This window comes from Cherax quadricarinatus, chromosome 62 (genome assembly GCF_038502225.1).
Source record: "Cherax quadricarinatus isolate ZL_2023a chromosome 62, ASM3850222v1, whole genome shotgun sequence".
NCBI lineage: Eukaryota > Metazoa > Arthropoda > Malacostraca > Decapoda > Parastacidae > Cherax > Cherax quadricarinatus.
Genome location: NC_091353.1, coordinates 19,054,849 through 19,073,031, shown reverse-complemented (window position 1 = coordinate 19,073,031; position 18,183 = coordinate 19,054,849). Strand labels below are relative to the sequence as shown.

General features: G+C 42.3%; 1 protein-coding gene across 1 annotated transcript in view; it reads right to left on the bottom strand.

Annotated features, from left to right (window-relative positions):
- SMC5 (structural maintenance of chromosomes 5) overlaps positions 1 to 18,183 on the bottom strand; it is a 454,493-nt gene that overhangs the window by 7,323 nt on the left and 428,987 nt on the right. The window contains exon 17 of the mRNA XM_070098521.1: positions 16,654 to 16,749. Within this exon, the coding sequence (XP_069954622.1) occupies positions 16,654 to 16,749 (96 nt within the window). The remainder of the gene's footprint in view (positions 1 to 16,653; positions 16,750 to 18,183) is intronic.

The following is an 18,183-nucleotide window of genomic DNA, read 5'->3' as shown; positions in this document are numbered from 1 at the left end:
GGTAGACAGCAACAACCCAGGGAGGTACTACCGTCCTGTGGTAGGAGGTTGGTAGACAGCAACCACCCAGGGAGGTACTACCGTCCTGTGATAGTAGGTTGGTAGACAGCAACCACCCAGGGAGGTACTACCGTCCTGTGGTAGTAGGTTGGTAGACAGCAACCACCCAGGGAGGTACTACCGTCCTGTGGTAGTAGGTTGGTAGACAGCAACCACCCAGGGAGGTACTACCGTCCTGTGGTAGTAGGCTGGTAGACAGCAACCACCCAGGGAGGTACTACCATCCTGTGGTAGTAGGCTGGTAGACAGCAACCACCCAGGGAGGTACTACCGTCCTGTGATAGTAGGTTGGTAGACAGCAACCACCCAGGGAGGTACTACCGTCCTGTGGTAGTAGGTTGGTAGACAGCAACCACCCAGGGAGGTACTACCGTCCTGTGGTAGTAGGTTGGTAGACAGCAACCACCCAGGGAGGTACTACCGTCCTGTGGTAGTAGGTTGGTAGACAGCAACCACCCAGGGAGGTACTACCGTCCTGTGGTAGTAGGTTGGTAGACAGCAACCACCCAGGGAGGTACTACCGTCCTGTGGTAGTAGGTTGGTAGACAGCAACCACCCAGGGAGGTACTACTGTCCTGTGGTAGTAGGTTGGTAGACAGCAACTACCCAGGGAGGTACTACCATCCTGTGGTAGTAGGTTGGTAGACAGCAACCACCCAGGGAGGTACTACCGTCCTGTGGTAGTAGGTTGGTAGACAGCAACCACCCAGGGAGGTACTACCATCCTGTGGTAGTAGGTTGGTAGACAGCAACCACAAAGGGAGGTACTACCGTCCTGTGGTAGTAGGTTGGTAGACAGCAACCTCCCAGGGAGGTACTACCGTCCTGTGGTAGTAGGTTGGTAGACAGCAACCACCCAGGGAGGTACTACCATCCTGTTGTAGTAGGTTGGTAGACAGCAACCACCCAGGGAGGTACTACCATCCTGTGGTAGTAGGTTGGCAGACAGCAACCACCCAGGGAGGTACTACCGTCCTGTGGTAGTAGGTTGGTAGACAGCAACCACCCAGGGAGGTACTACTGTCCTGCCGAGTGTAAAACGAAAGTCTGTAATTGTTTTACATGATGGTAGGATTGCTGGTGTCTTTTGTCTGTCTCATAAACATGCAAGATTTCAGGTACGTCTTCCTACTTCTACTTACACTTAGGTCACACTACACATACATGTACAAGCATATACAGTGGACCCCCGGTTAACGATTTTAATCCGTGCAAGAGGGCTCATCGTTATGCGAAATAATCGTTATGCGAATGAATTTTCCCCATAAGAAATAATGGAAATAAAATTAATCCGTGCAAGACGCCCAAAAGTATGAAAAAAAATTTTTTTTACCACATGAAATGTTAATTTTAATACACACAAACTGAAAAAGGCATGCACAATTAAATGACACTTACTTTTATTGAAGATCTGGTGATGATTGATGGGATGGGAGGAGGGGAGAGCATTATCTTCTTACTGTTTAGAAGGGGAATCCCCTTCCATTAGGACTTGAGGTAGCAAGTCCTTTTCTGGGGTTACTTCCCTTCTTCTTTTAATGCCACTAGGACCAGCTTGAGAGTCACTGGACCTCTGTCGCACAACAAATCTGTCCATAGAGCTCTGTACCTCCCGTTCCTTCAAGACTTTCCTAAAATGGGCCATAACATTGTCATTGAAATAGTCACCAGCACGGCTTGCAACAGCTGTGTCAGGGTGATTTTCATCTATAAAGGTTTGCAGTTCAACCCACTGTGCACACATTTCCTTAATCTTTGAAGTAGGCACAATGGATTCCACAACTGGCATAGGCTTCTCAGGGTTAGCCCCAAACCCTTCAAAATCTTTCTTAATTTCCATACTAATTCTCACCCTTTTTACCACAGGGTTGGCACTAGAAGCTTTCTTGGGGCCCATGGTCACTTATTTTCCAGAAACAGCACCGAAAACACTGTAATAATACGAAATATTCCGAGTGTATGCTTGGATGTTACCGCGGAGGCTGGCTGGTAAACAATGGGACGGCCGGCACATGTGAGGGCACATTGGACGCGTCTCGGACGAAAATCGGTAAGCGGGTTTTTAATCGGTATGCGCGGCAAAAATTTTGCGATAAAAGTAATCGGTATGCGGAAAAATCGCTATGTGATGCCATCGTTATGCGGGGGTCCACTGTATATACACACCCCTCTGGGTTTTCTTCCATTTTCTTTCTAGTTCTTCTTCTTGTTTATTTCCTCTTATTTCCATGGGGAAGTGGAACAAAATTCTTCCTCCGTAAGCCATGCGTGTTGTAAGAGGCGACAAAATGCTGGGAGCAAGGGGCTAGTAACCCCTTCTCCTATATAAATTACTAAATTTAAAAAGAGAAACTTTCATTTTTCTTTTTGGGGCACGCTGCCTTGGTGGGATACAGCCAGTTTGTTGAATAAAAAAAAATTAGTAGTGCAGTGGACCCCCGCATACCGCACGCATCGCATACCGTACAATCCGCATACCGCTCGCTTTTTTCGCAAAAATTTTGCCTCGCATACCGCCCAAAAACCCGCTCACCGCTCTTCGTCCAAGACGCGTCCAATGTGCGGCCTGAGCCACGCTCACATGTTCCGCCGGTGGCATTGTTTACCAGCCAGCCTCCGCGGTAACATCCAAGCATACAATCAGAACATTTCGTATTATTACAGTGTTTTTGGTGATTTTTTCTGGAAAATAAGTGACCATGGGCCCCAAGAAAGCTTCTAGTGCCAACCCTACAGCAATAAGGGTGAGAATTACTATAGAGATGAAGAAAAAGATCATTGATAAGTATGAAAGTGGAGTGCGTGTCTCCGAGCTGGCCAGGTTGTATAATAAACCCCAATCAACCATCGCTACTATTGGTGGTACAGCTGCTGTACCACCGTCAGCTGCTGCTGCACTGTCAGCTGCTGCTGCTGTTGTACCACCGTCAGCTGCTGCTGCTGCTGTAGTAGTAGCATCGTCTGCTGCTGCTGTAGCATCGTCTGCTGCTGCTGTAGCATCGTCTGCTGCTGCTGTAGCATCGTCTGCTGCTGCTGTCATGTTGCTGCTGTAGCATCGTCTGCTGCTGCTGTAGCATCTGTCTGTCTGCTTGCTGTAGCTGTAGCATCGTCTGTTGCTGCTGTACCACCGTCAGCTGCTGCTGCTGCTGTAGCACCGTTGTTGGTGTGGCTTATTGAGAATACCAAGAAACAATTAACCCCAGAGGATTTCCCACCCAGGATAACCCAAAAAAGTCAGTGTCATCGAAGACTGTCTAACTTATTTCCATTGGGGTCCTTAATCTTGTCTCCCAGGATGCAACCCACACCAGTCGACTAACACCCAGGTGAACAGGGAAAAATGCCTGGAACTAGTGCTCATATTGGTGAATTTAAAGCCAGAAAAGGTTGGTTTGAGAGATTTAAGAATCGTAGTGGCATACACAGTGTGATAAGGCCTGTTCTGGAAGAAAATGCCAAACAGGACCTACAGTACTCAGGAGGAAAAGGCACTCCCAGGACACAGTGTCTCATCAGTCATTGCTGCATCTTCAATAAAGGTAAGTGTCATTTATTCTTCATTTAGTAGACTAGTACATGCACAATATATATTGTGCATGTACTACTCTACTATTGTGCATGTATCCTTCTCTTTGTGTGTAGGAAAATGTATATTTCATGTGGTAAATTTTTTTTTTTCATACTTTTGGGTGTCTTGCACAGATTAATTTGATTTCCATTATTTCTTATGGGGAAAATTCATTCGCATACCGAACATTTCGCATAACAATCAGCCCTCTTGCACGGATTAAAGTCGCTATGCGGGGGTCCACTGTAGTAGGTTGGTAGACAGCAACCACACAGGGAGGTACTACTGTCCTGCCAAGTGAGTGTAAAATGAAAGCCTGTAATTGTTTTACATTATGGTAGGATTGCAGGTGTCTTTTTTCTGTCTCATAAACATTCAAGATTTCAGGTATATCTTGTTACTTCTACTTACACTTGGGTCCCACTGATGTACATGTACACATTTATATATATTGTACACACTCATCTGAGTTTTCTTTGATTTTATCTTAATAGTTCTTGTTCTTATTGCTTTTCCTTTTATAACCATGGGGAAGTAGAATAAGAATCTTTCCTGCATAAGCCATGCGTGTTGTAAAAGTCAACTAAAATGTCGGGAACAATGGGCTAGTAACCCCTTTTCCTAGCCTACTAAAAAGAAAAAAAAGAAAACCATCAGACTGGGATGTTTGAATGTGCGTTTATGTTGTGCAAATGATAAGAAAGAGATGATTGTGGATGTTATGAATGAGAAGAAGCTGGATGTCCTGGCTTTAAGTGAAACAAAGCTGAAAGGGGTGGGAGAGTTTCTGTAGGGAGAAATAAATGGGATTAGGTCAGGGGTTTCAAATAGAGTTAGAGCTAAAGAAGGAGTAACAATAATGTTGAAGGATAAGTTATGGCAGGAAAAGAGGGGATATAAATGTATTAATTCAAAGATTATGTGGAGTAAAATAAGGGTTGGATGTGAAAAGTGGGTTATAGTAAGCATTTATGCACCTGGAGAAGAGAGAAGTGTAGAGGAGAGAGAGAGATTTTGGGAAATGTTGAGTAAGCATGTGGGGAGTTTTGAACCAAGTGTGAGAGTACTTGTGGTTGGGGATTTCAATGCTAAAGTGGATAAAAATGTTGTGGAGGGAGTAGTAGGTAAATTTGGGGTGCCAGGGGTAAATGTAAATGGGGAGCCTTTAATTGAGCTATGTGTAGAAAGAGGTTTGGTAATAATATATATTTTATGAAAATTAGGATAAAGAAGTATACAAGGTTCAGGTAGCAGGTTGGTAGACAGCAACCACCCAGGGAGGTACTACCGTCCTGCCAATTGAGTGTGAAACGAAAGCCTGTAATTGTTTTACATGATGGTAGGATTGCTGGTGTCTTTTTTCTGTCTCATAAACATGCAAGATTTCAGGTATGTCTTGCTACTTCTACTTACACTTAGGTCACACTACACATACATTATTTTATTTTTTTTTATTATCACACTGGCCGATTCCCACCAAGGCAGGGTGGCCCAAAAAAGAAAAACTTTCACCATCATTCACTCCATCACTGTCTTGCCAGAAGGGTGCTTTACACTACAGTTTTTAAACTGCAACATTAACACCCCTCCTTCAGAATGCAGGCACTGTACTTCCCATCTCCAGGACTCAAGTCCGGCCTGCCGGTTTCCCTGAACCCCTTCATAAATGTTACTTTGCTCACACTCCAACAGCACGTCAAGTATTAAAAACCATTTGTCTCCATTTACTCCTATCAAACACGCTCACACATGCCTGCTGGAAGTCCAAGCCCCTCGCACACAAAACCTCCTTTACCCCCTCCCTCCAACCTTTCCTAGGCCGACCCCTACTCTGCCTTCCTTCCACTACAGATTGATACACTCTTGAAGTCACTCTGTTTCGCTCCATTCTCTCTACATGTCCGAACCACCTCAACAACCCTTCCTCAGCCCTCTGGACAACAGTTTTGTTAATCCCGCACCTCCTCCTAACTTCCAAACTACGAATTCTCTGCATTATATTCACACCACACATTGCCCTCAGACATGACATCTCCACTGCCTCCAGCCTTCTCCTCGCTGCAACATTCATCACCCATGCTTCACACCCATATAAGAGCGTTGGTAAAACTATACTCTCATACATTCCCCTCTTTGCCTGAAAGGATAAAGTTCTTTGTCTCCACAGACTCCTAAGTGCACCACTCACCCTTTTCCCCTCATCAATTCTATGATTCACCTCATCTTTCATAGACCCGTCCGCTGACACGTCCACTCCCAAATATCTGAATACATTCACCTCCTCCATACTCTCTCCCTCCAATCTGATATCCAATCTTTCATCACCTAATCTTTTTGTTATCTTCATAACCTTACTCTTTCCTGTATTCACTTTTAATTTTCTTCTTTTGCACACCCTACCAAATTCATCCACCAATCTCTGCAACTTCTCTTCAGAATCTCCCAAGAGCACAGTGTCATCAGCAAAGTGCAACTGTGACAACTCCCACTTTATGTGTGATTCTTTATCTTTTAACTCCACGCCTCTTGCCAAGACCCTCGCATTTACTTCTCTTACAACCCCATCTATAAATATATTAAACAACCACGGTGACATCACACATCCTTGTCTAAGGCCTACTTTTACTGGGAAATAATTTCCCTCTTTCCTACATACTCTAACTTGAGCCTCACTATCCTCGTAAAAACTCTTCACTGCTTTCAGTAACCTACCTCCTACACCATACACTTGCAACATCTGCCACATTGCCCCCCTATCCACCCTGTCATATGCCTTTTCCAAATCCATAAATGCCACAAAGACCTCTTTAGCCTTATCTAAATACTGTTCACTTATATGTTTCACTGTAAACACCTGGTCCACACACCCCCTACCTTTCCTAAAGCCTCCTTGTTCATCTGCTATCCTATTCTCCGTCTTACTCTTAATTCTTTCAATAATAACTCGACCATACACTTTGCCAGGTATACTCAACAGACTTAGCCCCCTATAATTTTTGCACTCTCTTTTGTCCCCTTTGCCTTTATACAAAGGAACTATGCATGCTCTCTGCCAATCCCTAGGTACCTTACCCTCTTCCATACATTTATTAAATAATTGCACCAACCACTCCAAAACTATATCCCCACCTGCTTTTAACATTTCTATCTATATCCCATCAATCCCGGCTGCCTTACCCCCTTTCAATTTACCTACTGCCTCATGAACTTCCCCCACACTCACAACTGGCTCTTCCTCACTACTACAAGATGTTATTCCTCCTTGCCCTATACATGAAATCACAGCTTCCCTATCTTCATCAACATTTAACAATTCCTCAAAATATTCCCTCCATCTTCCCAATACCTCTAACTCTCCATTTAATAACTCTCCTCTCCTATTTTTAACTGACAAATCCATTTATTCTCTAGGCTTCCTTAACTTGTTAATCTCACTCCAAAACTTTTTCTTATTTTCAACAAAATTTGTTGATAACATCTCACCCACTCTCTCATTTGCTCTCTTTTTACATTGCTTCACCACTCTCTTAACCTCTCTCTTTTTCTCCATATACTCTTCCCTCCTTGCATCACTTCTACTTTGTAAAAACTTCTCATATGCTAACTTTTTCTCCCTTACTACTCTCTTTACATCATCATTCCACCAATCGCTCCTCTTCCCTCCCGCACCCACTTTCCTGTAACCACAAACTTCTGCGGAACACTCTAACACTACATTTTTAAACCTACCCCATACCTCTTCGACCCCATTTCCTATGCTCTCATTAGCCCATCTATCCTCCAATAGCTGTTTATATCTTACCCTAACTGCCTCCTCTTATAGTTTATAAACCTTCACCTCTCTCTTCCCTGATGCTTCTATACATGCTTCTACACATATATGTAGAAGCATATACAGTGGACCCCCGCATACCGTCGGCATCACATAACGTTCAATCCGCATACCGCTCGCTTTTATCGCAAAAATTTTGCCTCGCATACCGCTCAAAAACCCGCTCACCGCTCTTCGTCCAAGACGCGTCCAATGTGCGCCCTTAGCCAGCCTCACATGTGCTGCCGGTGGCATTGTTTACCAGCCAGCCTCCGCGGTAACATCCAAGCATACAATCGGAACATTTCGTATTATTACAGTGTTTTTGGTGATTTTATCTGCAAAATAAGTGACCATGGGCCCCAAGAAAGCTTCTAGTGCCAACCCTACAGCAATAAGGGTGAGAATTACTATAGAGATGAAGAAAGAGATCATTGATAAGTATGAAAGTGGAGTGCGTGTCGCCGACCTGGCCAGGTTGTACAAGAAACCCAAATCAACCATCGCTACTATTGTGGGCAACAGAAAGGCAATCAAGGAAGCTGTTCTTGCCAAAGGTTTAACTGTGTTTTCGAAACAGAGATCGCAAGTGATGGAAGATGTTGAGAGACTCATATTGGTGTGGATAAATGAAAAACAGCTAGCAGGATATACCGTCTCTCAAGCGATCATAAGCGAAAAGGCTAGGAAGTTGTATGAGGATTTAATTAAAAAAATGCCTGCAACTAGTGATGATGTGAGTGAATTTAAGGCCAGCAAAGGTTGGTTTGAGAGATTTAAGAAGCGTAGTGGCATACATAGTGTGATAAGGCATGGTGAGGCTGCCAGTTCGGACCACAAAGCAGCTGAAAAATATGTGCAGGAATTCAAGGAGTACATAGACAGTGAAGGACTGAAACCTGAACAAGTGTTTAATTGTGATGAAACAGGCCTGTTTTGGAAGAAAATGCCAAGCAGGACCTACATTACTCAGGAGGAAAAGGCACTCCCAGGACATAAGCCTATGAAAGACAGGCTTACTTTGTTGATGTGTTCCAATGCTACTGGTGATTGCAAAGTGAAGCCTTTATTAGTATATCACTCTGAAACTCCCAGACCGTTCAGGCAAAAGAATGTCCTCAAGGAGAATTTGTGTGTGCTGTGGAGGGCAAACAGTAAGGCATGGGTCACTAGGGACTTTTTCTATGACTGGTTACACCATGCATTTGCCCCCAATGTGAAAAATTACCTAACTGAAAAGAAATTAGAACTTAAGTGCCTCCTGTGTTAGACAATGCCCCTGGTCATCCTACAGACGTGGCAGAGCGACTTTATGGGGACATGAAATTCATTAAGGTGAAGTTTTTGCCTCCCAATACCACTCCTCTCCTGCAGCCCATGGACCAGCAGGTTATTGCAAACTTCAAAAAACTGTACACAAAAGCTCTGTTTGAAAGGTGCTTTGTAGTGACCTCAGAAACTCAACTGACTCTAAGAGAGTTTTGGAGAGAGCACTTTAATATCCTCAATTGTGTAAACCTTATAGGTAAGGCTTGGGAGGGAGTGACTAAGAAGACCTTGAACTCTGCTTGGAAGAAACTGTGGCCAGAATGTGTAGACAAAAGGGATTTTGAAGGGTTTGAGGCTAACCCTGAGAGGATTATGCCAGTTGAGGAATCCATTGTGGCATTGGGAAAGTCCTTGGGGTTGGAGGTTAGTGGGGAGGATGTGGAAGAGTTGGTGGAGGAGGACAATGAAGAACTAACCACTGATGAGCTGATAGATCAACTTCAACAGCAAGAGGCCAGACCTGAGGAAACTGGTTCGAAGGAGGGGAGAGAGAAATTGAAGAAATTGCCTACTACAAAGATTAAGGAAATCTGTGCAAAGTGGCTTGAAGTGCAAACCTTCATGGATGAAAATCACCCTCACACAGCTATTGCAAGCCGTGCTGGTGATTATTACACTGGCAATGTTGTGAAACACTTTAGGGAAGTCATAAAGGAACGAGAGGTACAGGCCACTATGGACAGATATGTTGTGCGAAAGAAGTCCAGTGACTCTGAAGCTGGTCCTAGTGGCATTAAAAGAAGAAGGGAAGTAACCCCAGAAAAGGACTCGACACCTCAAGTCTTAATGGAAGGGGATTCCCCTTCTAAACACTAACACTCTCTCTCGCCTCCTCCCATCCCATCAACCATCACCAGATCTTCAATAAAAGTAAGTGTCATGTAATTGTGCATGCCTTTTTCAGTTTGTGTGTATTAAAATTAACATTTCATGTGGTAAAATTTTTTTTTTTTCATACTTTTGGGTGTCTTGCACGGATTAATTTGATTTCCATTATTTCTTATGGGGAAAATTCATTCGCATACCGATCATTTCGCATAACAATGAGCCCTCTTGCACGGATTAAAGTCGCTATGCGGGGGTCCACTGTACTATATACATACCTGTCTGGGTTTTCTTCTATTTTCTTTCTAGTTCTTGTTCTTGTATATTTCCTCTTATCTCCATGGGGAAGTGGAACAGAATTCTTCCTCCGTAAGCCATGCGTGTCGTAAGAGGCGACTACAATGCCGGGAGCAAGGGGCTAGTAACCCGTTCTCCTGTATATATTACTAAATTTGAAAGGAGAAACTTTCGTTTTTCCTTTTGGGCCACCCCGCGTCGGTGGGATACAGCCGGTGTGTTGAAAGAAGTATACAAGGTATGATATAGCAAGTAATGATTATGTATTGGTGGATAAAAGGTTGATGGGTAGGTTTCAGGACATACGTGTTTATAAAGGGGCAAATGATATATCGGATCATTATTTAGTTGTAGCTACAGTTAGAGTTAAAGGTAGATGGAACGAAAGGAAAATGGAAACAACAAGTAAGAGAGAGGTGAAAGTTTATAAACTAAGGGAGAGTACTTGTGGTTGGGGATTTCAATGCTAAAGTGGGTAAAAATGTTGTGGAGGGAGTAGTAGGTAAATTTGGGGTGCCAGGGGTAAATGAAAATGGGGAGCCTTTAATTGAGCTACGTGTAGAAAGAGGTTTGGTAATAAGTAATACATAGTTTATGAAAATTAGGATAAGTATACAGGGTATGATATAGCACATAATGAAAATACATAGTTTGCTAGATTATATATTGGTGGATAAAAGGTTGATGGGTAGGCTTCAGGATGTACATTTTTATGAAGGGGAAAGTGATATATCAGATCATTATTTAGTTGTAGCTACAGTTAGAGTTAGAGGTAGATGGGACAAAAGGAAAATGGAAACAATAAGTAAGAGAGAGAGGTGAAAGTGTATAAACTAAGAGAGGAGGAAGTTAGGGTGAGATATAAGCAACAATTGGCAGAAAGGTGGGCTAGTGCAAGTATGAGTAGTGGGGGGGGGGGATTGAAGATGGTTGGAATAGTTTTAAAATGCAGTATTAGAATGTGGGGCAGAAGTTTGCAGCTATAGGAGAGTGGGTGCAGGAGGAAAGAGGAGTGATTGGTGGAATGATGAAGTAAAGGGTGTGATAAAAGAGAAAAAGATAGCTTATGACAGGTTTTTACAAAGCAGAAGTGTTATAAGAAGAGCTGAGTATATGGAGAGTAAAAGAAAGGTGAAGAGAGTGGTGAGAGAGTGCAAAAGGAGAGCAGATGATAGAGTGGGAGAGGCACTGTCAAGAAATTTTAATGAAAACAAGAAAAAATTTTGGAGTGAGATAAACAAGTTAAGAAAGCCTATGGAATGAATGGATTTGTCAGTTAAAAACAGAGTAGCGGAGTTAGTAGATGGGGAGCTGGAGGTATTGGGTAGATGGCGAGAATATTTTGAGGAACTTTTAAATGTCGATGAAGGGAGGCGGTCATTTCATGCACTGGCCAGGGAGGTGCATGAGGCATTACGCAGAATGAAAGGGGGTAAAGCAGCAGGAACTGACAGGATCATGACAGAAATTTTAAAAGCAGGGGAGGGGGAGAATGTAGTGTTGGAGTGGTTGGCAGTTTTGTTCAATAAATGTATGGAAGAGGGGAAGGTACCTAGGGATTGGCAGAGAGCATGTATAGTTCCTTTATATAAAGGGAAGGGGGACAATAGAGATTGTAAAAATTATAGGGGAATAAGTTTACCGAGCCCTAGGTAGTAGGTTGGTAGACAGCAGCCGCCCAGGGAGGTACTACCATCCTGCCAAGTGAGTGTAAAACGGAAACCTGTAATTTTTTACATGATGGTAGGATTGCTGGTGTCCATTTTTCTGTCTCATAAACATGCAAGGTTTCAGGTACATCTTGCTACTTCTACTTACACTTAGGTCACACTACACATACATGTACAAGCATATATGTATATACACACCCCTCTGGGTTTTCTTCCATTTTTATTACTAGTTCTTGTTTTTGTTTATTTCCTCTTACCTCCATGGGGAAGTGGAACAGAATTCTTCCTCCGTAAGCCATGCGTGTTGTAAGAGGCGACTAAAATGCAGGGAGCAAGGGGCTAGTAACCTCTTCTCCTGTATATATTACTAAATGTAAAAGGAGAAACTTTCGTTTTTCCTTTTGGGCCACCCCACCTTGGTGGGATACGGCCCGTGTGATGAAAGAAGAAGAAGTTTAATGAGTCCTAGGTAGTAGGTTGGTAAACAGCAACCGCCCAGGGAGGTACTACCGTCCTGCCAAGTGAGTGTACAATGAAAGCCTGTAATTGTTTTACATGATGGTAGGATTGCTGGTGTCTTTTGTCTTTCTTATAAACATCCAAGATTTCAGGTAAGTCTTGCTACTTCTACTTGCACTTGGGTCACACTACACATACATGTAGAAGCACACATATATATACACCCCTCTGGGTTTTCTTCTATTTTCTTTCTAGTTCTTATTCTTGTTTATTTCCTCTTATCTCCATGGGGAAGTGGAACAGAATTCTTCCTCCGTAAGCCATGTGTGCTGTAAGAGGCAACTAAAATGCCGGGAGCAAGGGGCTAGTAATCTCTTCTCCTGTATATATATATTACTAAATATAAAAGGAGAAACTTTCGTTTTTCCTTTTGGGCTACCCCGCCTCGGTGGGATACGGCCGGTGTGTTGAAAGAAAGAAGAAAGAAGTTTACTGAGTCCTAGGTAGTAGGTTGGTAAACAGCAACCACCGAGGGAGGCACTACTGTCCTGCCAAGTGAGTGTACAACGAAAGCCTGTAATTGTTTTACATGATGGTAGGATTGCTGGTGTGTTTTGTCTTTCTTATAAACATGCTAGATTTCAGGTATGTCTTGCTACTTCTACTTGCACTTAGGTCACACTACACATACATGTACAAGCATATATATACACACGGGGGGCCCCTCTGGGTTTTCTCCTATTTTCTTTCTAGTTCTTGTTCTTGTTTATTTCCTCTTACCTCCATGGGGAAGTGGAACAGAATTCTTCCTCCGTAAGCCATGCGTGTTGTAAGAGGTGAGTAAAATGCCGGGAGCAAGGGGCTAGTAACCCCTTCTCCAGTATATATTACTAAATGTAAAAGGAGAAACTTTCGTTTTTCCTTTTGGGCCACCCCGCCTCGGTGGGATATGGCCAGTGTGTTGAAAGAAAGAAGTTTACTGAGTATACCAGGAAAAGTGTACGGTAGGGTTATTACTGAAAGAATTACAGGTAAGACAGAGAGTAGGATTGCGGATGAGCAAGGAAGCTTAAGAGTGGGTAGGGGATGTGTAGATCAGGTGTTTACATTGAAGCTATATGTGAACAATATTTAGATAAAGGTAGGGAAGTTTTCATTGCATTTATGAATTTAGAAAAGACATATGATAGAGTGGATAGGGGAGCAATGTGGCAGATGTTGCAAGTATATAAATTAGGTGGTAAGTTACTAAATGCTGTAAAGAGTTTTTATGAGGATAGTGAGGCTCAGGTTAGGGTGTGTAGAAGAGAGGGAGATTACTTCCCAGTAAAAGTAGTCTTAGACAGGAATGTGTAATGTCACCATGGTTGTTTAATATATTTATAGATGGGGTTGTAAAAGAAGTAAATGCTAGGGTGTTCAGGAGACGGGTGGGATTAAATTATGGGGAATCAAATTCAAAATGGGAGTTGACACAGTTACTTTTTGCTGATGATACTGTGCTTATGGAAGATTCTAAAGAAAAGTTGCAAAGGTTAGTGGATGAGTTTGGGAGGGTGTGTAAAGGTAGAAAGTTGAAAGTGATCATAGATAAGAGTAAGGTGATGAGGGTATCAAATGATTTAGATAAAGAAAAATTGGATATCAAATTGGGGAGGAGGAGTATGGAAGAAGTGAATGTTTTCAGATACTTGGGAGTTGACGTGTCGGCAGATGGATTTATGAAGGATGAGTTTAATCATAGAATTGGTGAGGGGAAAAAGGCGAGTGGTGAGTTGAGGTATACGTGGAGTCAAAAAACGTTATCTATGGAGGCAAAGAAGGGAATGTATGAAAGTATAGTAGTACCAACACTCTTATATGGGTGTGAAGCTTGGGTTGTGAATGCAGCAGCGAGGAGGCGGTTGGAGGCAGTGGAGATGTCTTGTCTAAGGGCAATGTGTGGTGTAAATATTATGCAGAAAATTCGGAGTGTGGAAATTAGGAGAAGGTGTGGAGTTAATAAAAGTATTAGTCAGAGGGCTGAAGAGAGGTTGTTGAGGTGGTTTGGTCATTTAGAGAGAATGGATCAAAGTAGAATGACATGGAGAGCATTTAAATCTGTAGGAGAAGGAAGGCGGGGTAGGGGTCATCCTCGAAAAGGTTGGAAGGAAGGTGTAAGGGAGGTTTTGTGGGCAAGGGGCTTGGACTTCCAGCAGGCGTGCATGAGCGTGTTCGATAGGAGTGAATGGAGACGAATGGTATTTGGGACCTGACGATCTGTTGGAGTGTGAGCAGGGTAATATTTAGTGAAGGGATTCAGGGAAACCGGCTATTTTTATATAGCCGGACTTGAGTCCTGGAAATGGGAAGTACAATGCCTGCTCTCTAAAGGAGAGGTTCGGGATATCAGCAGTTTGGAGGGATATGTTGTGTATCTTTATACATATATGCTTCTAAACTGTTGTGTTCTGAGCACCTCTGCAAAAACAGTGATTATGTGTGAGTGAGGTGAAAGTGTTGAATGATGATGGAAGTATTTTCTTTTTGGGGATTTTCTTTCTTTTTGGGTCACCCTGCCTCGGTGGGAGACGGCCGACTTGTTGAAAAAAAAAAAATTGAATAGGTGAGTTTTTGTCCTTTCTTATAATAATAATTAATATTAACCAATTAATATTCCACATTTAATGTGAAGGCACAAGCTGGCACTAGAGTGGTTGCTTTTTCAATGTAATTTAAATGCCCCTAGACAGCAGGCTGAGCAGCCTTTAGGAGCCAGAACTTTTTATTTAAGTTACGCAAGCCAAAAAGCCGTAACAAGGGCCTCTGAAGGTTAAGCTTCATTAGTTTCATAGTAGATCCACCCCTGTATAGGAATAACTAAAATATAATGAACACATGTCAATGCTCAATATTTTGATCCCCTTCTGGGATCCTCTTCAGCTGAAGAGGATCCCTGAAGGGGGTTGAATTATACAGATCCACTATTCTTACGAGTTTCTGTCTCCATGTGGGTAATTATGATCAACGTTATTTTTAAAATTATCTATTGCTCCATTAGCAAAACTTCTTTCCCAAAATGTTTAGCATTAGTTAACAATAATTTAACCTAACAATCTGGACCTAAATACTGCATCTAAATGGAAATCATAAGAAAAAATTATGTAAAAATTTAATGAATTTATATTGATGTCATAAGTATGAATGTGACTCAGGTCTGGTGATAAAGCTAGTACTGTACATTGCATTATTAGTTATACTTACATTGGAATCATAGTTACGCACATACAAATTTGCAAATCAGTAACCTTCTCTAACACCACTGGTCACACTGGTAACTCTCATACTAACATTCGGAACCTATAAATTTATGTGAATAATACACACAGTCCTAGGTAGTAGGTTGGTAGACAGCAACCGCCCAGGGAGGTACTACCGTCCTGCCAAGTGAGTGTAAAAGAAAAGCCTGTAATTGTTTTACATGATGGTAGGATTACTGGTGTCCTTTTTTCTGTCTCATGAACATTCAAGACTTCAGGTATGTCTTGCTACTTCTACTTACACTTAGGTCACACTACACATACATGTACAAGCACATATATACACACCCCTCTGGGTTTTCTTCTATTTTCTTTCTAGTTCTTATTCTTGTTTATTTCCTATCTCCATGGGGAAGTGGAACAGAATTCTTCCTCCGTAAGCCATGCGTGTTGTAAGAGGCGACTGAAATGCTGGGAGCAAGGGGCTAGTAACCTCTTCTCCTGTATATATTACTAAATGTAAAAGGAGAAACTTTTGTCTTTCGTTTTGGGCCACCCCGCCTTGGTGGGATACGGCCGGTGTGTTGAAAGAAGAAGAATACACACAGTCTTGATTAAAGATAGTGTGTCTTACTCTCATGGCTCTGGGACTGATTGCCTCAAAACTGTTACTGATCACCTTATTTTTACGTCTCCATTACTTCCGGTGTCTACATTATGTGTCACTTCTATATTCAACAAAAGAAGTCTGCTGAGTTGGAAATACATTTCAACAATAAAGATACCCAATTATTACACAGGTGTTGGTAATGTATGAGGTGCTATAAAAAACTTCCTGGACTGCTTTGACAAACCAGACTAAGTAATACAGTGGACCCCTGCTTAACGATCACCTCCCAATGCGACCAATTATGTAAGTGTATTTATTTAAGTGCGTTTGTACGTGTATGTTTGGGGGTCTGAAATGGACTAACCTACTTCACAATATTCCTTATGGGAACAAATTCGGTCAGTACTGGCACCTGAACATACTTCTGGAATGAAAAAATATCGTTAACCGGGGGGTCCACTGTACTTATAGAAACATGGCCTCTGAAACACAAAATATGCCCAAATTTGAAAAAAAAAAAAAAAATAAAAATCCATTCAGTATAAAAAAAAACCGTCATTACCAAAGTCTGAAATTCAGAGGAAACTTTTTAGAAGTAACCAGCAAGTTTGGGGTTCCAACTGCAAGTATAGTAGTGTAAAATTACTCTGAATTAACCAACAAAATATTTATGAATACAAAAGTCATAAAGAAAAAATTACTGCATATTCATAGAAGCATTCAACAGATCTGAAATTAACCCAAATTAATCCAAATGTCAGTGACAGTGATAAATCAACTCTGACCTTTGGTGAAACAAAGAAGTACTGACTGGACCCTTCTGCTGCTACCGTTTCCATCAGCATATTCAACATCTGTCGCTCATTAATGGGGTCCATACCCTGAAAAATGTAAATGCATTATTAATAACATATTGATGTCACCGTGGTTGTTTAATATATTTATAGATGGGGTTGTAAGAGAAGTAAATGCGAGGGTCTTGGCAAGAGGCGTGGAGTTAAAAAATAAAGAATCACACATAAAGTGGGAGTTGTCACAGTTGCTCTTTGCTGATGACACTGTGCTCTTGGGAGATTCTGAAGAGAAGTTGCAGAGATTGGTGGATGAATTTGGTAGGGTGTGCAAAAGAAGAAAATTAAAAGTGAATACAGGAAAGAGTAAGGTTATGAGGATAACAAAAAGATTAGGTGATGAAAGATTGGACATCAGATTGGAGGGAGAGAGTATGGAGGAGGTGAATGTATTCAGATATTTGGGAGTGGACGTGTCAGCGGATGGGTCTATGAAAGATGAGGTGAATCATAGAATTGATGAGAGGAAAAGGGTGAGTGGTGCACTTAGGAGTCTGTGGAGACAAAGAACTTTGTCCTTGGAGGCAAAGAGGGGAATGTATGAGAGTATAGTTTTACCAACGCTCTTATATGGGTGTGAAGCATGGATGATGAATGTTGCAGCGAGGAGAAGGCTGGAGGCAGTGGAGATGTCATGTCTGAGGGCAATGTGTGGCGTGAATACAATGCAGAGAATTCGTAGTTTGGAAGTTAGGAGGAGGTGCGGGATTACCAAAACTGTTGTCCAGAGGGCTGAGGAAGGGTTGTTGAGGTGGTTCGGACATGTAGAGAGAATGGAGCAAAACAGAGTGACTTCAAGAGTGTATCAGTCTGTAGTGGAAGGAAGGCGGGGTAGGGGTCAGCCTAGGAAAGGTTGGAGGGAGGGGGTAAAGGAGGTTTTGTGTGCGAGGGGCTTGGACTTCCAGCAGACATGCGTGAGCGTGTTTGATAGGAGTGAATGGAGACAAATGGTTTTTAATACTTGACGTGCTGTTGGAGTGTGAGCAAAGTAACATTTATGAAGGGGTTCAGGGAAACCGGCAGGCCGGACTTGAGTCCTGGAGATGGGAAGTACAGTGCCTGCACTCTGAAGGAGGGGTGTTAATGTTGCAGTTTAAAAACTGTAGTGTAAAGCACCCTTCTGGCAGGACAGTGATGGAGTGAATGGTGGTGGGTTTTTTTCTTTTTCGGGCCACCCTGCCTTGGTGGGAATCGGCCAGTGTGATAATAAAAAAAAAATAATATATTGAAACCAATAAGAGCAGTTTGCCAGACTATACTGATGGGTCAACTTCTGGATGTGCAGGATTTTACAGGACCAACTAATATGTCATATCATTATTTAGTTGTAGTTACAGTAGATAAAGTAGATAAAGTACAGGGAGAAAGTTGCCACTGGGTAAGAGACAAGTGAAAGTGAATGAAGTAAAAGTGAATGAAGAAGAGTGAAAGTGAATGAAGAAAAGTGAAAGTGAATGAAGAAAA